The sequence below is a fragment of the Planococcus citri genome, chromosome 3, assembly GCF_950023065.1.
Source record: "Planococcus citri chromosome 3, ihPlaCitr1.1, whole genome shotgun sequence".
In the NCBI taxonomy this organism is placed as follows: domain Eukaryota; kingdom Metazoa; phylum Arthropoda; class Insecta; order Hemiptera; family Pseudococcidae; genus Planococcus; species Planococcus citri.
In genome coordinates, this window is record NC_088679.1 from 49,742,736 (window position 1) to 49,763,440 (window position 20,705).

General features: G+C 35.2%; 2 protein-coding genes across 8 annotated transcripts; both read left to right on the top strand.

Annotated features, from left to right (window-relative positions):
- The first annotated feature begins 1,050 nt into the window (after nt 1–1,050).
- LOC135839055 (transcription factor mef2A-like) lies at nt 1,051–9,785 on the top strand. 7 transcript variants are annotated; one of them, XM_065354909.1, is made up of 22 exons: nt 1,051–1,388; nt 1,661–1,749; nt 1,814–1,969; nt 2,055–2,194; nt 2,280–2,467; nt 2,523–2,674; nt 2,744–2,848; nt 2,928–3,045; nt 3,114–3,189; nt 3,302–3,438; nt 3,519–3,815; nt 3,882–3,999; nt 4,074–4,277; nt 4,359–4,457; nt 4,529–4,644; nt 4,738–4,903; nt 4,972–5,159; nt 5,243–5,846; nt 5,930–6,402; nt 6,557–6,686; nt 6,772–7,116; nt 9,106–9,785. In XM_065354909.1, the coding sequence occupies exons 1-22, from the start codon at nt 1,263–1,265 to the stop codon at nt 9,288–9,290; spliced, it is 4,212 nt and encodes a 1,403-aa protein (XP_065210981.1). In that variant the 5' UTR covers nt 1,051–1,262; the 3' UTR covers nt 9,291–9,785. The 7 variants fall into 7 exon arrangements, with proteins under 7 accessions (XP_065210981.1, XP_065210982.1, XP_065210983.1 ...); XM_065354910.1 differs by having other exon boundaries at nt 4,975–5,159; XM_065354911.1 differs by having other exon boundaries at nt 4,529–4,638.
- Nucleotides 9,786–10,962: 1,177 nt separating this feature from the next.
- On the top strand, nt 10,963–20,682 carry LOC135839998 (uncharacterized). Its single transcript, XM_065356309.1, has 3 exons — nt 10,963–11,382; nt 14,237–16,634; nt 18,785–20,682. The coding sequence occupies exons 1-3, from the start codon at nt 11,275–11,277 to the stop codon at nt 19,978–19,980; spliced, it is 3,702 nt and encodes a 1,233-aa protein (XP_065212381.1). The 5' UTR covers nt 10,963–11,274; the 3' UTR covers nt 19,981–20,682.
- Nucleotides 20,683–20,705: the final 23 nt, after the last annotated feature.

Sequence of the window (20,705 nt, forward strand, 5' to 3'; positions counted from 1 at the left end):
GCAGAATTCGAATCTTGAGCTAGTTTTTAGGGTCGAGTGCTATTCAAGTATCACCGTTTGGGGAGAGGGCCCCACCCATGCGAACCTACGACTCACCTTCCACCTTCACCATAAAAAATGACTCTGGATTCGAATTCTACGACCTCGAAAATATATTATTCGACATATAACACGATAAGGATAATGTAGGAGAAATTTGAAATTTTCCCTTTCCCCACGCCTCACCCTCCACTCCTACAAAAAAAATTACTCCAAATTCGGATTCTACGATTTCGAAAACATATTATTCGACATATTACACAATAATGTACGAAAAATTTAGAATTGCCCCCTCCCCACGCCTCACCCCCCACTCCTACAAAAAAATAACACCGGCGAGCCTTTATATTTATTTACTAATGTTTGTTAGAATGTTCATTTCATCTTCAATGCTTCATTTTTATGAAATTTAAGGAGTTGTGATGGGAATCTGGCTGGAGTCGTGAGAGGAATCTGGTTGGAGTTGTGAGAGGATCCTAAGATGAGTCGTGAGTGGAATCTGAATCGGAGTCGCGAAAGGAATCGGAATCGAAAATTACGATTCGGATTCGGATTCCTATATCTGGCGAATCTGATAAGCGGAATCGGGACTCAAAATTTTGTGGAATCACACCATTTGGAATCCGATTCTCAAGCTCCTGGAATCGCGCCAACTCTGCTGAGAATTGAGTGAGACTCGAGATACTGCAAATTTTGAACTTGATCCAACTTGGAAGTTGGAATTGGAACTAATTTTTAACAAGATGTTACATTACATCTTTGATCTTTGATCTTTGATCTTACTTACATCATTTTATTTTGGTAAATTTGAATTGAAAATAATTTTGTATTTTCAATTCATTTCCTTATTTATTTATTTTTCTGATGGTAAAAAGGTAAGTTAAAGTTATTTTTCAAAAAAATAAAATTTCGTTTCCATAGGTAGGTACTCATTCCTTGTAAACCTATTTTATACAAACGTCACAGAACGTCTGAAAACAAAGGAATAATCTTTAACATTGATTCTGACTGCACTTTCATCTGTGCTCGTGTAGGCAACGGTTTTGCTTAGCAAATCGGTTCTCGTTTATCGCGTTTTTGAGAAGAAACTTGAATTTTTGTCGCGGAACTGACAAAGTTTTATTTTCAAAGTAGAATTGAATTTGGTGTTGAATAAGAAGACAAGATCTTAGTTATGTTGTAATTACTCTTCATCAATAGCGACGCAATCTCTCATTTTTAAAATGACTGAAAATAATAGTGACTTCGTTCAAGAGCCAAGTATCGGTAACAGTGCCGATATTCCTCCAGAAACGGAAAAAATTAATGCTTCTTCGGAAGATTCTGAAGTGAAAAATATTGATAATTACGTAAGTTTCATTGATAGTTACAATTATCCCGTCAACCACACTGTTACAGCAGTCGGTCAACATTTTTGTGGTGCACATATTGTGTGTTTCATTGTGATAATTATGTTGTAAATGCTCGCGTGAAACATGACTCGAAATTCTGGTTGTATATATATGCTCAAAGGGATTATTGTGTGTTTTAATGTCTCTACAGATGTTAAATTGTTCATTTTCATATCTGTTGTAATTGTATGTACTAGTATTTCTTATGAAAGTGGAATATTATGTTTCAGACCAATTCTCTTGAAGAGCTGAGCTTATCAGCGGAGAGTAAAGACCTACGCTCATTAACAGAAAATGAAAACCACGAAGAAGTTTCGGAGTATGTTGCAGTAATCATAGTTAATAATTCGATTTGTAATTCTTACTAACTTTGAAATCTGTAGTGCATCTCCATTGGATGTCGAATGTGAAGAAAAACTACATTTGTTGCAAGATCATTGGCTGAAATTGAGCACTTTTTTCCGGAAAGTATATCATACGATTTTGGATGGAGAGAAACCACCTGATGAGTATGATTGTCATATGGATATCGTCAACGAGTTGGTTTCATTTTCATATCGGACGTTGAATTCAATGTTCTAGTAAAAGATCTCTGAATGTCGATTTTTCATCAACTTGTTCCAGGTTAATCTCAAATGATCCCCATCAGTTATTTGCCAGACTTGAAATGGACCTTCAGGAATTCATTATCGAAGTTAAGCTGCGACAGATGGAACTTTCAAATTGTATTCATACTGAAGAAGGGCCACATTTATTTATTTTTTGTAAGAACTAATTTGGATTGATGTTTCATGAATTCAGATACTTGTTCCAGTTGTATCGTTATTCTATGTTTACATTATTTTTCAGGTTTAATTGAGGGTTATAATAAACTCATGTTCGCAGCCAATACATTATCTCCTATTCTTTTGCAATTAGAAGTTGAACATCTATCCAATTTTGACATAACCTGGCGCGGTTTGAACCAGCATCTGTTCCACAAATTAGTATTTACTGAACCTAAAATTCAGAAGGTCTTACCATTTTGCATATCTAGAGTATGTAGTATTATTTGCTTTGTTACAAGCGGAAGGTATTGACAATTATGAGTAGATTTTTTTGTATGGCTTGCAGTTAGGGAAAAATAATTCTGATCTATCGGATTTCAACCGAAGATTAGTTCATCAGTTTTTGACCTTCGACGATGAAATGACCAAAATAGGAGGCAAATGGCGTGAAACTGAAACTGCGATAATAAAATACCAGTATGTAATTTGCATTGTACTGACAACTTTTTATTCGGTTATGAATTAAATCATCTTCTATTTTCGTAGTCAAGAAAATTCGATGGTGGACGCTAAAGAACGTATGATGAAAGTGAATTGGGAACTGATGAAGACTCAGACTAAAGTTTTTCATGAAGAATTGAAGTCTTCGGGGTAAATTTTTATCTACATATAATTCTTCCATGTTTATATTCTTCCGTAATATTGTTATCATGTTCAATTTTCCCCTCAGAATATGTGATGACTATTTCAGTGAGAGCCTAAAAAAGATCAAAATTGAAGCTGAAGATGTCGAGGACCAAGTATGCAAATGTTGTGATTCAAGTGCAACTCAGTGTCTTATTACTTCTGTACGTTGTTCTATTCAAAATTAGAAGAAAAAAAAGTTCAAGTTGTGAAAATGAATCTTCTTTTTCAGGAACCTTTATCGGTAGATTCGTTGATGGATTCCAAGTTACTGAAAAGTTGCTTTCACGATGAATCACCTTGCTTAAGTATGTTAATTTCACCTTGGATGATATATTTTTTTCGTTGTTGAAAAAATCATGCGGTTATACCATCGGAATAATTGAATATGATTTGAAATATTTTATTCTGTCCATTTAGATGGTGAAATGCTTACGCATTTGAATGCCGATGACAGGAAAATGTATTCTCATCTTCATAAATTAACAGCTCCGCGAGAACAGTTAGAAAAAGAACAAAAACAGATGGTAAATGGTGTAGCAAGTCCGCCAGTTTCGGTTAGTTGATTAGTAAAGTCGTAAAGTTTTCATTTTGAAATGAAAACAAATTCATATTTTCGATTTCTGTTTTGTCTTAGCCCATTTCAAACGGCGACCAAGCGCCTGCCGAATCGCCACAACTTCAACAATCGCGGCCATCTTCACAACTGCCAGTAACTTCAGCAGAATTACATAGAACGTTGATTCGCAAACATCATCAGAAGAAAATCATGCAGCTGATGCATTCGTCGCAGCAAAAAGATATTCAACAGAAAATACAGAAGCAACTTCAAGAACACCAGGCACTCTTACAGCAACAACGAAAAATCGACGAGTTACAAGCGCATTTGTTGCAACAACATCCGATGCATCTGGATAAGGAAATTCATAAAAAAGTTCAGTTTCAAATACAAAGTAAAATAATGCAAAAACACAAACTAATTGAGGAAAAATTTCACCAGCTCTCTCAACATCATTTGCACCATCATCCGGATACACCATCGTCCTCGGGATCCAAATCGAACGTAACGCAAAAAGTCAATCAAAGTCAACCGAACGTTGCACCCTGTAATTATTCGAGTGAGTCTATATAATTTTGAGAAGTATTCGAGTTTAAATTGTACGGATTCCACTCGTGTTTCATAAATTTTCAGAATCTGTACCTTCGCAAAAGAGTAATCATAAATGTTCAGCGTCGATTTCATCTCAGTCTAAAAATCCTTTGGTCAATTTAAACGTGTCTGTGAGTCTCTCTGCGTCGGTTTCTTCTACGAAACCGACAACTACTAATGCTGGTGTTAATGTTGGTGTAACTCATAAAAATTCTACGACGCAAACCACTTCAGCTTCGACTGCAGGTACCCACTAAAATAATAATAATGAAAAACGATCTTTCTGTCGTTTTTGTGATGATGGTTAATATATATTTTTATTCTAAGGTCAAAGTGTACGCCATCATCCTTTGCCTGATGTTGTGAAGTCTGCTTCTCACGTTTGTCCTAAACATACGGATGCGAATAGAAATACTCCCCATAGTCGTACGTAATATACTCGATATTTTTGTGTAATGTTTATCGTGTGCATTCACGCGAAGATTATTTCATTTCAGATGGAGATCTTTATAATAGTTCGGATTTTGAAAGCGATGAAGATTATGGTTCTGAAAGGTCGAATTCGCCTCAGCGTCACTGCGATTGTTGTTATTGTGAGGTATTTGGTGTAAGTGTATGTAGTCATGGTACTCTCTGGTTACAACATTAAGTAATGTATAATTATTTATTCGCTCGTTTTCTATTTAAAAAATATTTTTCAATACAGAGCGCACCGGTAAGCCGTAATTTTCAAGAAACTAGAGAACGATTACGATTGATTCTGACCAAGAAGAAAGCTAAATCCAATTCAGTAACTGCTAATAATGATAAGCAAACGAGTGAACAAACCACTGTGACTCCTACCAATACTAATCATCATCCAGTTCAACAAAGTTAGTAGTTTATGTTCGTTATTGATTATCATCGGGTCGTTTGTATTTTATCTCTCATCTCTTGTCAGCAGCTAGTCAGAATATTAGTAAAGTGAAAAAAGGCGAGGTGCCGCCTTCCGCTGACAAAAAAATTAAACCAGCCGTTGAAGAGTACAAAGGTGATAAATCTATCGAAGAAATTTTAGATTTCATCGAAGGTAATAAAATTAGAAATCTGAAACGAACGGCGAAGAAGATGCGTCGAAAACAAAGACAAGTTAGTTATCAAAAATTAGTTTTCAACTTTCGCTAAATTCTTGATAGTGGCAATAATACCAACGTATTACTATTTCTCGTTAGTTGGAGGAAGAAGAACGTCGTCGGAAAGAAGAAGAAGCCGAACGTCAAAGACAAGAAGAAATCCGTCGCAAAGAAGAAGAAGAGAAAAGACGAATTGAAGAAGAACGCCGACGACAGGAGCAGAGAAGTAAAAAGAACAAGAAAAAGAATTCCAAGCAAAATCAACAACTTAACGCGCTCCAGGCGAGTCAACAAAACACTAATAAAAACAAGAAAAAACAAGCGCAACAAGTTCAAACTAACGATAAAAATAAGTCCGCTCAAAATCAATCGAATAAAAACGCAAATCAAAAACAGTCTAATAACCAGCAAACCAACCAGACGCAGCAAAAAAAGAGTAAACAGGATCAGTTGCCGAATAAACAGACCAATAAAGATAAAACTCTTTCGGAAAAGCAACAATCTACCAAAAATAATACCAACGCTCAAAAGAAAACGCAAAATCAACAGAAAAATGGAGGCAAAGATGACAGTTCGCAACCGCAGATGGTTACTATTAAACGAGTTATGCAGCCGAATAGCAGCGAACCAACTGTCACAATCACGTTACGCGGTTCAACGCCCAAAGAAGATAAAGTATTGTACACGTTGTTGAACGGCCAAAGTAAATTTTTTATCGATTTATCTGTTTTAAAAATCATTACACATTTTGTTGTATATTTTAATACATGCATATATTTTCATTAGTGTGTCAGGTGAAAGATGAGAAAGGCAAGAAGCAAACTTCATCGGGTGGTAATAACGTAAACAATAAGAAAAACGTCAAACCGAATACGAATACTGCGAACACCTACACCGTCAATAATAATTACAACTCGCCGAATCCACCACCAACAGCATTACCTACTAAAAGTATACCATTCAACAAAAGTTGCAGCATTATCGGCAATGGCGTAAATAACATCACAGAAAGAATGGAAAGACTTAAATTGAGTTCACAATCGGCTCAAGCGGAATCAACCTCCAAAACGCAGTCTGCGCCGGGTGCAACTCAAGCGGAGCTTACTACGCCGACAGCCATACAAATTAATCAAGCTGTTAATCAATTATCTTCACGTCCTACCTTCCCTACTAATTTTGATCTGGAAAATATCAAATTACCGCCTGGAATAACTATCACGAAAGTTGACCCAGCTTCTGTTAATCGGAAACCGATTCAGGTTAGTGGATACTTGTATGAATATTTTATTATTGAATTAACATATGTAGTATTGAAATTTTGAAGGAATTTTTGTGCTGTTTCAATGGTTTAAAATATTGCAGTTCAAATGCTGATTTTTTTTTCATCAGTCTGATAATTTATTCAATTTGCAGGCGAAACAACAACCACCACCTCCGCCCCCAGCTCAAGCCCATGTTCGTCAGACGATGATGTCTTCTATGCCTAGTTCGTCGAATGTTATTGTTGTAGATACGGGTGATAAAAACAATTATTATCAATCAGGTATTTGGTTACAACATTTTTGAAGTGCATTTCTTTCTCGTTTGATAGTGTTGATTTAATAATTATTTTGTCGACGATATTTCAGAAGAGCAATCAATTAATGGTGTGAAGAAGAAGCGAAGAAGGAGAAAGAAAGATAACGCTGAAAATATGCAATCGAATATGTCGAACGTTCCTCAACAATTCGGCGCACCTAATGGGTTACCACCTCGAATGGGTCCTATTAACGCTGGCATGTACGGTAATCCGTTCATGAATAATGATTACAGAAATACTCCGCAGCAATCTGCCGCCATTATTCAAATGAATGGGTCGATGGTAACGATTAGGAATCCAGCTTTGCACCAAGCCCTTAACGGACCGCAAATGGATTATCACGACAGCTCTAAAATCACCCAACATAATGACTTTAGGAATCCAAATACCGATGGTGAGAATTATTTGAAATAATTGGACCGGTTAACTTTTTTAAAGAACATTCTGTTTTCCATTATTTCTTAATTTCGAAGTAATTTCCATTTCTTTGGATTTTTTGAGCGATGTGTTATATAATCCTTCATTTTTGGTGTTTTTTTGAACGATTAGTCGCCTTTTAATATTGTTTTTTCTCCCACGATGTTAACTATTGAAGTTTTCTTCATTCTGTGATATGACCTACGCGCGCGAAGGTCGTGATATTTTGAAGTATATTTTTCGTAATTCAATGTAAAGTTAAGATATTTTTTGGAAATTTTACTCGTCGAGATGATTTCATATTTTATTTGCGAAGGCGTTGAATAGTGAGCTTAATCCCTAAAAATAATCCCTCAAAATGAGGCGATTTTCCTATGTCTTTCTGTATTTTGTTCTTGTGATCTGAAACTATCTCGCAATGTACCTACTCGTTTTTTTATTTTATAACACGATACTATTCCATTTTTATTCTCGTTTATGTTTCTTTTTTTCCTTTACGAGTTATGAATTTTATTTTTGAAGTGTGATATTTACTACGCTTAACGACTGGGTGATGGAAAGCTATGCCAATTGACAAGACTAATTTGCTTCTTTTTTTAACAAGGATTTGGCGAGCTTGAATCATTATTTTTTCATTCAGCCTGCTGTTTTTTTTTCTTGTTGACTATTTACGCGAATTAATGTATTTCATTGTTTTAGAGTGATAGTTTTGTTTGAAAACTAGTCCGTTCTTTTTTTTTTCTTTTTTTACTGTCAGTTTTGTACGTTTAATTGTATTTTGGAAATTCTCTCAATTATGTCTTAAAGTTGATAATGTTTTGAAAATTAATTTGAAATCTCATGTTGAAGAATAAAACGCGTAAAAATCGCATCGAGTCGTATTATGATTTTATTATGAAACATTGGGCTGAAAATTTTCCTAAAAATGTTTTTGGCGAGCTTTTACAGTCAAATAAAATTAATTTTTTCTTGTGATTCGTGATTTTTTTTTTTGGTTCTGAATCTGTGTTTTTTGCTCGATCGTACCTATAAGTATAAGATTTTTGTCATACTTTTTCGATATTTTTAGATCTATTTGGTTGTTAATTTTGTTTACACCACAAATATTACGGATTTAGAATGACTTTTGTTGTTTTAAAAAGGGATTTTCAGCTGGTTTTTCTGGAGAGGAGGACATTCCCTCCGTGTATATTTAAATTAAATTTCAAAATTATCGTATTCTCTTCCGTTTCATATGATTTCGTATTGTGTTATGTATAAATATGCACGCGCTTTCGCTTCGTACGTAGCAGCATACCAATTTGTGTTGTCTAGATGTATCCTTTTCAATTTTTTCCTTCGTGATATCGTGGCTTATTTTTACTTTATGTGTAAATTATTACTGAAATTCATGTCAACAAAAAATATCTGTTCGGATGTTCTATTTACGGATTCTAATAACATGTAATTTCTTATACTTACTTATTGAATTTGCTTATAAAAATATATATTTGAGTTTTTTTTTTATTATTATTTTCGATAATGCTTGGAAAATAATTTTTTTTGAAATTCATGAGCTGTGGCGTTGTTTTGCTTGTTCACTTTTTTTAACATTGCATTCTACTCCATATTATATTGCATGTATTTGACTATAGATGTTTGGGTGCTTGGGTATGATAATTGAATAGAAATGGAAATGTAATGAATCAAGAGAATTGAAGTCCCAATGTCCTACGATATCGATCATATTTGAAACAATTTGCATTTAAATTACTTCTAAAACATTGGACGGTTTTTTTTCACGACTGGGAAATAGAAAATTTATTCATAAATTTCCTCACATGAAATATATCTCCCATTATTCAATGTCTTCGGAATGGAATTTGAAAAAAAAAAATGATAATTTTTTTCGTAATAAACAATGTTAACAGTACACGAAAATATTTCGAATGCATAGTGAAAATTCTGTGTGCTTGATTCTGTTTAGAAAATATGTTTCCACCTGCGCCCGAAGAAATCGAAAATGATGACTTGGACGAATACGATCGTGAATTAGAAGCATTTAAGCGATTCTGCTCGCAGTCTGTACCAGCAGAGAGTAAAGCGAAAGTCAACTTGAATCTTGAAGATATTGTTTTGAAGAAAAAAGGACCAGTGATTGGTTGTTCTTAAGTAATACCGAGTATTAGAATGATCTAGCAATCGTTAAAGTTTATTTAATTTATTTATACATTTCAAAAGATTTGCGGATATTAATAATGAATTACAGTTTCATTTCAACGGTCCTCGGGAAAGGTAGATACTGTTGGTGCTATTTGTATTAGCGAACTTTAACGACTGCGTTGTTATAACTATGTTTTTTTTTTTTTTTTAATGTAAATTACCTATTTTTTGTGCCTATTTATTAAAAAGGACGGGTCCTAAAAAGTATTTAAAATTTGGCCGATGGAAAAAACTGTTCGATTTACAGTTAAACTGTTATTAATTTTTTCCTCATTATTATAGCGTGTAGTTTTTAATTAATTTTTTTCTACTTTTTACAATTTGTAAATTTTCATTTCAATACGTAGTATTAAAGAAATGAATTAACTTTTGAAGAAGTATTTTTTTACCTTTCTTTTTCAAGAGTATTTTATTTTTATAAATTATATATTTTTCATCGTGTAACCAACATAGCTTATTTTTTTGTTCTTTCGAATCATGTATGTAATACGGTATGTTACGACTACGACTAGGGTGTTATCGAAAAAAATTAGGTATTGGGGAAAGTAGGCCATAGATTTTATATGTAGTACTAGGTACGTGCCCTCATCAAGGATAAAAGTAAAAATAAAAATGATTGGCACTACGTATTGTGTCTGTTCGTACACGATGTTTGTCTGTTGTGACTTGGTAGTTTTTTAAATTTTATGCGACATGCGATATGTAGCGATGTGAATTTTTGTACTCGTATTCCATTTTGTCGTGACGTTTCTTCAAGTTTATATGGATACGTGACGAATAAATATTTAGGCGCAAAACCGCGAGCTTCTTCAAAATTTTTATACGATTGCGTGACAAAGTTAATGCGAATGTCTTCGATATTCGCCATCTTTCAAAGCTAGGTACGTGAATAAAGATCAGGTTTTATACTGAAAAATTAAAAACGTCCAACGAGGCATTAATAAATTTCGTTGAATTTATGCGAATGTTCGAATCGAATGGATAGGTTGATGACTGATGGGTTTTATTGCATTAGTTGAGGGTTACCTATCTCGTCGATTGAGTTGGTGTTGGTACCTCGTTGTTCGATAATTTATTACTAAGCGAATACACGTGCTAAAATTTGAGGGTTGTTTCATTCCTAACGATTTCAGTTCTTACTTGTACTAGGTCTATCCGGTAGATAAAATTTCCGAATAACATGACGTCAACTGTGCTGCGAATATAGACAAGATGATGATCAAAGTTATAAGGAAACGTTTGCAAACTATTAATGATCTAGCATAAATGTAATGTAGGCATCGTGTATCAACTGCTGTTATTATATAGATATAGGTACTACATGTAAGTTATTATAAAGTTATGATCAGCGGCGACATAGTGATGAAGTAAATTGTAGGTAAATTAAATTCACCTAATGAAAGCTGGAAATGAAGTAAATGGATAACTGTTTAAAAGGAAAACACTTTCCCCGAAGCTGGTAACATTTTGCCCTTTGAATGAATAAAACGCACTAATAATTTGTATTCGGGAGAAACGAACATGCGATGTTAACCCACCATAAGTATAAAGTTAAACGATAAGAAACTTTGTTTTTCGTTGAGCCATCATTAAGAAATACCACTAGGTACGATTTGTAACTTTTATTTCATGTCTATCATCGCGTGAGATTCAATATTTGCTTTACATTTTCGCTACCACCAAAATATGCACTAACACGAAACATCGTTATCATTTTTCTGATACATTTTTATTGTTTTTTTAAAATAGCGAAATAAAGCAAAAATTTCGAAAGCGGTGCTTTTTTAAAATTCAGTTTACTGTTGGTTTCGCTACCAAAACGACCTTTCGTTCGTGATTTACTGCGTGATTTGTACATCTACGAGTGTGATTTCGTCGATATTATTCGCTTATTGTAATACAAACGACGATATTTGGAGTACCTAAACTAGTAATGAGAACCACGTGTAGCGCAGAAGAAATAGAAGACGAGCTCAACGAGTTGAAATTACGGATTGCTAAAATGAATGCGAGGAGAAACGCGCAGATTAATTTATTACAGGTAAAATTTTACTCTTGTCGTTGGGTCTGAGTATCAACAGGGTTCGTTTGCAGTATATCCTATTACGATATATATTTTTTTTATTTTAATCTTGTTGTCTCGATCACGAGGTACCTCGTTGTATGTAGGTACCTATTTGAAACATAACTCGAAACAATTATAATCGAAGCAGGCAGATCGTCTAGCCGAGCTTGAGTTACCTATCTGAATAATATGTACATTTTATGTAAACCGAATATGAACTCACGTTTTTCATAGTTTCTAAACATCTAAAGTATTACCTTATTCGATAACTTTGAAAATCTACATACAAATTCTATCAACATACCTACTCGAATTAAATTACTGAAATTTAACTCTGATTTTCTACTGAGCTGTGAGAAAATGTCTATACCTACATGTTATTTAAATTCTAAAATTAATTTTCAAGTGATCCGTAGGTAGAGGTACCTATTTCCTTTAGGTTAATAAAAGATTAGTTTCTCTTCAGGATCAGTTCCTACAATCCCTGCGGTCAGTGCGGTCAGTGCGGTCTCCTAACAAGGGAACCTCTTGAGGTGTCCGCCTCCGATTTGAACGGGACCGCGATTTTTTGAAAGAGCATGGTCTAAAACCCCCAAAACCAAATTTTAAGCTGCTCAACTTCATATCTCGATATTTGGCGAACGTTTGAAAATTCAAAATTGACTGGTTTTTGGTGATTTATACTTTTTTTAAAAAAAAGTACGTACCTACATGATCAGTAAAAATGATCAAAATAAATCCTAAAACTGATATTAATTCCCCAAATTTCGCCATTTCCAGCCATTCTGCAGGCTCCAGCGCGATTTTTCAATTTCTCCAGAATTTTTAATTTGCTCCAAAAGACGTTAATATGAAGTTGGGCAGCTGAAAATCGAGTTGCGTGTTATACTCGATCTGTTTAACGAATTTATCTACAATTGAGACGATTCTGGAGGAGACACCTCAAGAGTGGTTTTTTGACCAGCTTTTTTCATAATAAAAATATCCAAAAATTAATGGGAAGCCCCAGAAAGGCTGGAAATGGCGAAATTCGCTCTCGTAGGGTTAATTAATGACGAAATACAGCGATTCGCGCAAATTTTGGAAAATTTTCTTACAAACGAGAAATTTTTGATTTTTGGATATTTTTATTTTGAAAAAAAGCTGGTCAAAAACCACTCTTGAGGTGTCCCTTCCAGAATCGGCTCAAATAAAGGATAAATTCTTTAAACAGATCCAGTATAACACACAACTCGATTTTCAGCTGCCCAACTTCATATTAACGTCTTCTGGTGCAAATTAAAAATTCTGGAGAAATTGGAAAATCGCGCTGGAGCCTCCAGAATGGCTGGAAATGGCGAAATTTGGGGAATTAATATCAGTTTTAGGATTTATTTTGATCATTTTTACTGATCATGTACGTACTTTTTTAAAAAAAGTATAAATCACCAAAAACCAGTCAATTTTGAATTTTCAAACGCTCGCCAAATATCGAGATATGTATGTTGAGCAGCTGAAAGTTTGGTTTTGGGAGTTTTAGACCATGCTCTTTCAAAAAATCGCGGTCCCGTTCAAATCGGAGGCGGTCACCTCAAGAGGTTCTCTTGTAAGTTCAAAAATACACAACTGAAAATTTTCAAGAGAATTCAATTTTTTGAACATTCAAGTAGGTAGTTGGTACTTAACTATGAGGAATATTAAAACAATCTTGAATACTTGAAAAATCATTTTTGAACGAATTCTTTCTGAAAAAAGAAGAATGCAGCAGTCAATAAAAATGGATTTTCGTTTCAATCAGAAATAAAATAAAATAAAATAAAATAAAAAAATGGGCAAGGCTCAATCCCCCCCCCCCCGGGAAGGGTAAAAACAGAAATTTTGACAGACCATCGCGTGGAACTCGTGATCAAAAATCTGAGCAAGTCAGAAGACCCTTAAGGTGTTAATAGAATTACATACTCGTTTGCCGTAAATAATGATATGCTGTATTTACGGCAAACCGAGTATGCAATTTTATTAACACCTATTTTTCTCAGATTTAGTGCTAAATAAGACCTTATTATGTTAGCTCGTTATGGTGGACGGGGTTGGGGTGCAATTGAAAAATACATTGTTCGGTGGTTGCTTTGAATTTATACATTTTTTTCATGTTTGAAATTGTTATCAGTGTTCACGCTCAAGGCTCAAAATACTTAAATTACAGAACCGTGCAAATTATGTAGTTTGGTATACCTTACACTGTTTTTCAAAACCTCGCTACAGCAATATCGCTTACAATTTTGAAAAAAAAATTATTGGGGGTTAAAGTCCTATCCTTTACGAAAATTTTGATGTGTTTGTGAACCAAAAAAAAAATCTAAAAGCTCACTGAAATAAACATGAGGAAATTGTCAGTCTTTCAGTTTTCCTGGGTCTTCCTTGTTGGAGTACGTAGGTAATAAAAAGTTGCAGCAACAGCAACGTTGACTCTGAGAACTGAAAAGCTCAAAATTGGACGTCAACGATAAAAGCTCAAATTTTCGTAATTAATACAAGTAAGTACCTACCTAAAAATTAAAAGCTGCCATTTTAAAAGACGTCTAATTTTTTATCAAAATTCAAAATAATTTCAAAAATAAAGTGCCATATTATTATCTCTCAGTGTCCCCTCTTTTCAAAATTTCAAGCAAGAGTGATACCGAGTCATTGAATCTAAAAAATAGGATAAATATATACCTACTCTGCTTATACTATATAGGATACTCGTATTTGATATCTGCAATAACGAATTAAAATTTTATAAAAAAATTATCGAACTGCTCACATTTTAATCTTTGTATCCTAATGCGTTTATTTTTCGATATTATTCCAGAGAAACATCGCAGACGAATCGTCGCGTAGCAAGATTTTCTCAAAACCCAGTGACACATTCAGGAGAAATTATCTCGGATACCCATCGCACTACTACTGGCCTTTCCTCCACCCGTACAAGTATTCATCGTGGAACGACTTATTAGACACCCAATACATGGACGATTTTCCGAAGAAATCGCCGACATTTTTATCCAAAAAAGATGACGCTACCAGCGACGCTTACAAATTATTGGAACAAAAAGTACAATCGGACGTTTTGAGAAAGCTGAAACGATTCGTTCTCGATCAAGAGCACGACATAACGGACGAATTCTTGGATAAATTAATCCTGCATCGAAAACCCTACACGCCCAAGTCGACTAATTTCGACAATAAGAAACTAGACAACAAAGCTCGATCGAATTCAGATTTGAAATTAAATTCGGACGATAAGCAATCGCCATTTTTAAAACCTATCAACAAAAGCGATAATTTCTACAAAAGGTATAATTCGTTCATGAAAAGAATCATGAAACCGTTACGTAAAATATCGCCTCCGTTGAAATCCGACAATATTAATAAATTCAACAGCTCGGGTACCCTAAATACGAACTGGAAATACAAACAACCTTTGTCCTACACTTCGAAATATTTCCCACCGAAAATCAACAAACCCTCGACTCCGATTAAATCACCTTTGAACGATTTGGACGTTTCTTATTTACGCCCCTGGCAGAAATATTCGCCCATCCATCGCAACTACTTCGACGATTACGAATACGTACCGAAAAATTATAGAGTTCCCAAAGACGTGGAAACAATAATTCGCGACATGGAGTTCGAAAATCGCAGAACGTACCCGTTCATGTCCACGTATCCGTACGGTAGCAGGTCAGCTTACAGCAGTTATTACCCATACCCTCCATACCCATCCAGTCCTATAAAGTACGACCCTTACGAATCAGATTCGTACGTTAGATCCACTTTACCCACGTGGAAACAATACTATTACACGCAGAAATTAAGATCGAAGCCTAGTCACGAGAGATTCGTCGATTATTACGATCCTTATCGGGATTTTTTTTGCGACGCTGCCTCTGTCAAGTCTGAAGATATGAACATCATGTCCCCGAATAAAGACGATTTGGAAGTTAATTCGATAAACAGCGATAATTGCTCCGCTTTACCATTCAACCGGAGTTACGATTCTTTGGACGATTTACGAGTCATCGACGATTATAGGGATTCCATTTACGATGAAATTATTAAAAATTTACGAAATCAGCAGAGACGAAAAATCAAGAAAAATAAACGTTTCGCTAGTCGATCTTTCACTCCCGGATTGCTGAGGAATGATCGTTCTCTGTATAATTATCGTATCACCGAACCTAATTTGAACAGGAGTTATTCTTGGAAACAACCTAATACGTTCGACTCGACCTACAACAAGTACAATTTTAAAGGTAGCAGCGTACTATCTACAGACGATAAATGGAAATCGTCGAAATACGAAAATATAACAGCTCCGTCGGTGGAAAATAAATTCACTCCTTCCAAATGTAACCTATCATCACCACCACCGCCGGAAAGTAAATTAAATACTCGAGAATCGATAGAAAATCAAGAAAGCGAATTCTCTCCGCGGAAATACTCTGCCAATGTTTCATCTCAACCTTATAATCAATTGAAGGATCCGTCTTCGCCTACCAAAAGCTTTTCATCGCCACAAAAATATGCCGACGATACGTTTTCTCCGACTACTGCAACTGCAGATAAAGCACAATACCAAATAGATGACGATAACTCGAGTCCAAAATTCAATAATCAAAGTTATAAATTTACTCCTCTCGATCTAGATAAGGGTAATACTTCTAAAGAAGCCCCTTCGTTTTCAGTTGCATCGAATATTGCAAAAGTTGAAAGTCCTGTTAAAGAAACTGCTAATTCGCAGTTTTTTGAAAAAGATCAATTGACGAGTCCGATTCGAAGAAGTAGTATTTTTGAAAACAAACAATATTCCGATCCATCCGCGACGGTGAAACAATCCACGAACAGTCCAAAAAAACAATCGTTTTCGTTGCAGAGTAATCCACCCAGTCCGGTTGCTCAAATACCAGAATTAAATGCGACAGTTCCGGGATCCATGTCTCGTAAGAACAGCGCACAGTATGCAACTCGTAAAGGAAGTATTCAGACTAGCAGCATCGATGAAGAACCTGGGACGTTTTCTAGAACAAGAAGGTATTCCAAAGATCAGTCTTCCTACCAGCCTGAAATGGCTCCGAAAAGTACTTTCCCGGGACCTAGTATGGACAAACGTCTTTCTTACGGCGGTAGCCTAAAGGAACCCATTAGTGAAGTCAAAGAAGAGAAAATCATTCCTGAAGCAGCGTACGATTCGTATTCCCAATATAAAGGTGAGTTTTGACATTACTCGTATCAAATCAAACAAATATGTAAGTAGATAAATGTTTCATAAATAACTTTTATACCTAATACAAAACTAGTAAACTACTCCTTCCAATTGAAAATAGGCAATTTTGATACTTTTGGTAGGTTCACGTTAAGCAAAGGCTATAGGTGGATAAGTACGGTGAATTTGCCCCCGAGAGCTTCAGAGTTGATATTTGCATGGAAGGTGGGTACCCTTGAGCACCTTCCGACAGGACAGTTTCAGTCCCCCAGACCCCCCCTGTTTTTGAGAAACCCCCCTTTTTTCTGAAATTACAATAAAAAAAATTTTCTCATCCCCATGAGAACCGATTTTTTTTTATTTTTTAGTATGTTGTAAACATCCGTAAGAAGTATCCCCACAACAATTTTCACCCCCCTCCCCCATATTTTCCCCTTAAAATGAAGTTTTTAAGCTTTATTTACCAGTTTTAGCGATGACCATGATTCGGCACATAAATGGGAATAGCATTTTTAAGTGTGTTTTTTACCCCTAAAAACATGTATTTTTTTCAAAAAAATTTTTTGGTGGGTCGTGGTCAAAAATTGAAAAAACTTACAGAGGGGGTAAAAATGGATTCTGGTGTAAATGATTGTTTTTGCTAAACGATATGTCGTTTTCATATGAATCGAACCCCCCGAACACGAATATGAGTCCAATTTTATGTTACCCTCATCCACACCCTTCCAGTGCCCCTGTCCACACCTCAATTTTCACTATATTAAAAGTTGAACTATTTTAATAATGTTGGTGTCGTTTCCCTATGAATCAATCACCCCGAAAACGATTATGAAGTCCAATTTTATGCTAAACCTCATCCACATCCCTACTTGTGTCTCCGCCCCCCACCTAAACAACGAATGTTTTTACCAATTCCGATCATTCTTCTACCAATAATAACATACTTGGGTTGCTATTACTTTTAATAGTAGGTTTCACGAAGGTTGAAAACTCTACGACATACAAAAACTGCTAAAAATAAGTTTAAAAAAATGACCATCGCAAGGTTCAAATTTTAACATTCAAGTTTTGAGGTTTCCATTCGTGCCAAAATAACACCAACATTATGAAAATAGGTTTACGCATTTTAAATAGCAAAAATTGACGAGCAGGCTGTAGCCAGGAAGGAGATGGATGAGAGTAAAACAAAATTGGACTTCATATTCGTGTTCGGAGGGTTCGATTCAAATGGAAACGACACCAACAATATGAAAATACCTCAACTTTCAATATAGTAAAAATTGAGGTGAGGGCAGAGGCACTGGAGGGGCGTGGATGAGGATAACATAAAATTGAACGTCATATTCGTGTTCGGGGGTTCGATTCATATGAAAATGACACCGACATTATGAAAATAGCTCAACTTCTAATATAGTGAAAATTGAGGTGGGGACAGGGGCACTGGAGGGGTGTAAATGAGGGTAACATAAAATTGGACTCATATTCGTGTTCGGGGGGTTCGATTCATATGAAAACGACATATCGTTTAGCAAAAACAATCATTTACACCAGAATCCATTTTTACCCCCTCTGTAAGTTTTTTCAATTTTTGACCACGACCCACCAAAAAATTTTTTTGAAAAAAATACATGTTTTTAGGGGTAAAAAACACACTTAAAAATGCTATTCCCATTTATGTGCCGAATCATGGTCATCGCTAAAACTGGTAAATAAAGCTTAAAAACTTCATTTTAAGGGGAAAATATGGGGGAGGGGGGTGAAAATTGTTGTGGGGATACTTCTTACGGATGTTTACAACATACTAAAAAATAAAAAAAAATCGGTTCTCATGGGGATGAGAAAATTTTTTTTATTGTAATTTCAGAAAAAAGGGGGGTTTCTCAAAAACAGGGGGGGTCTGGGGGACTGAAACTGTCCTGTCGGAAGGTGCTCAAGGGTACCCACCTTCCCTGCAAATATCAACTCTGAAGCTCTCGGGGGAAATTCACCATACTTTATCTATACCTATAGCCTTTACCCTGCTTCTTCGTCCCCTTCCTTCACGCGCAGAAATGACAAGAGATTATAATCGCTTATTTTTAGAAAAATTCTTCTTGTTTTTGAATAATAATCTAAATTTAATTTTTCCAATTAATCGATTTTTTTTTGTTTTAGAACACGAGAACATTCCCAAATCGAACGATTACACCGAAGAACCCACGAATAATCGATTTAATCAGTATCAACCCCAGAATTACGAAAGAACGGTTCCTCCAAGCGGGCCTGATACCAATACCAACCCGAAATATCAAGAAACCCCTTACTACGAATCGTCATCAGCACATCCATCAAATTATAATCGTTATCCAGATTCAACGAATGACCCAAATTACAACGAAAGATATTACAATAATCAGTACGATTCGAGCAATACAGGCAACGCTTATAAACCTTACAACGAATATACCTATCCCGATCATAAAAACGAATACAACGATCAGTACAATTACCCCACTCGTTACGATGAAACACCCGGCATGGATTCATCATCCTACGCAGACAATCGAGCTCAGTACAAAGATACTGCTTACACAACTGAAAAACGTCCTTCGAATGAAAGTTACCAAGCTGCAGATCCCCCCAGAGCAACAGAATACGAAAAATATCAAGACGAAGATTACAAACCAGATTATTATAATAGGGGTAATCGAAACGCAGAAAATCTCGGTTCAATGAATCAAAACGATAATTACGCCGGTAATAAATACGGCCGAGATGCTCCACAGGATGATAATTATAACGCGGATTACGGTCGTTACCAGCAACAAGATCAACAATTGAATAGACCTTACCGCGAAGATTTCCGAACTGGTGCTCCGGAAGGACACGGAATCAATGATAACCAATACGTTGAATCGGAACCGAAATCATTCGAGCACTACTCTTATAATTCTTCCACCGAAAGAGACCCCAACGATCAGAGCCATCCTTATAGCGGACAAAATTCGCTCGAAAACACGAACTACCCTAGCGGCGAAAATCGCAACGAACCTGTAATAGAGAAAATTTCAGATACACCGATGGAAAATGTGAAACCGGTTGTCGCTGAACAAATAAAAGCCAAAGATCGTAAGAAAAGTTTAGCTGTTGAGTCATCCCAGGAATCTGAAACACCTGTGGTGGAACCGCCGCCGAAAGAAGTGTCCATATCGAGACGAACATCGAAAGCTGCCCTAACATTGGCTGAGCAACGAAGAGCAGCTGCTCAATTGGCTGAGAAAAATAAAATAGCCAAAGCTAAAGTTCCTGAAAGTAAACTCAAAAGAACACCTAGTGTGTTGAAAACAAAACCTCCTATTAAAAAAACCTAATGATAAAATGAACAATTTATACAAAGCAAATTAATTCCTATAGGTAACTAATTTTTATATATTTTTTCTAGTTTTAAGAAATTAGAATAAAATTCATCAGATTAAACCTATACCTACATACCTAATTGTAAGCATTTATGTAATTCGAGTATTGTAATCGCACTGCACTGCTTTTAGATAGGTACCTAGTGAGTAATTCTAATTAGATACATGCTCATTATGCACACTTTTTCCATGTACTAAAAATTTCAAATTCAGATGATGTTCGTATAGAAGTTTATTGTGTTTGTTATCATAAGGTACAGAATTAGGATCAGAAAACTAGCATCTTGTAAAAATGGCTACAAAATCCAAAATTTTTAAACTAAACAAACCCAAAAATTTTTATTTCTGAAACGTTCTTCAAAAAAATTCTAATTTAGCCCAATCTACTTTTCTGACTATAAATGGAACACCTTTTATTTTTTTAAATTATCCTCAATGTTTCGAAAGTTGAAATGAACACAAGGAAAAAACAATTTATTACGTTTATGTAATTTGTACCTATTTGAAAAAGAATGAACATCAAATACCGCCTACCTAAATGTTAATTAATAATGGGTACCACTTTTAAAGCACCAAGTTTGACATTTTCAGTTGTATCAATGTATATGTAATAATAATTTAATTTAATTTTGGCAAAATAAAAAATGTTTTCCAACATGTGATTTCAAATACGTGAAGGT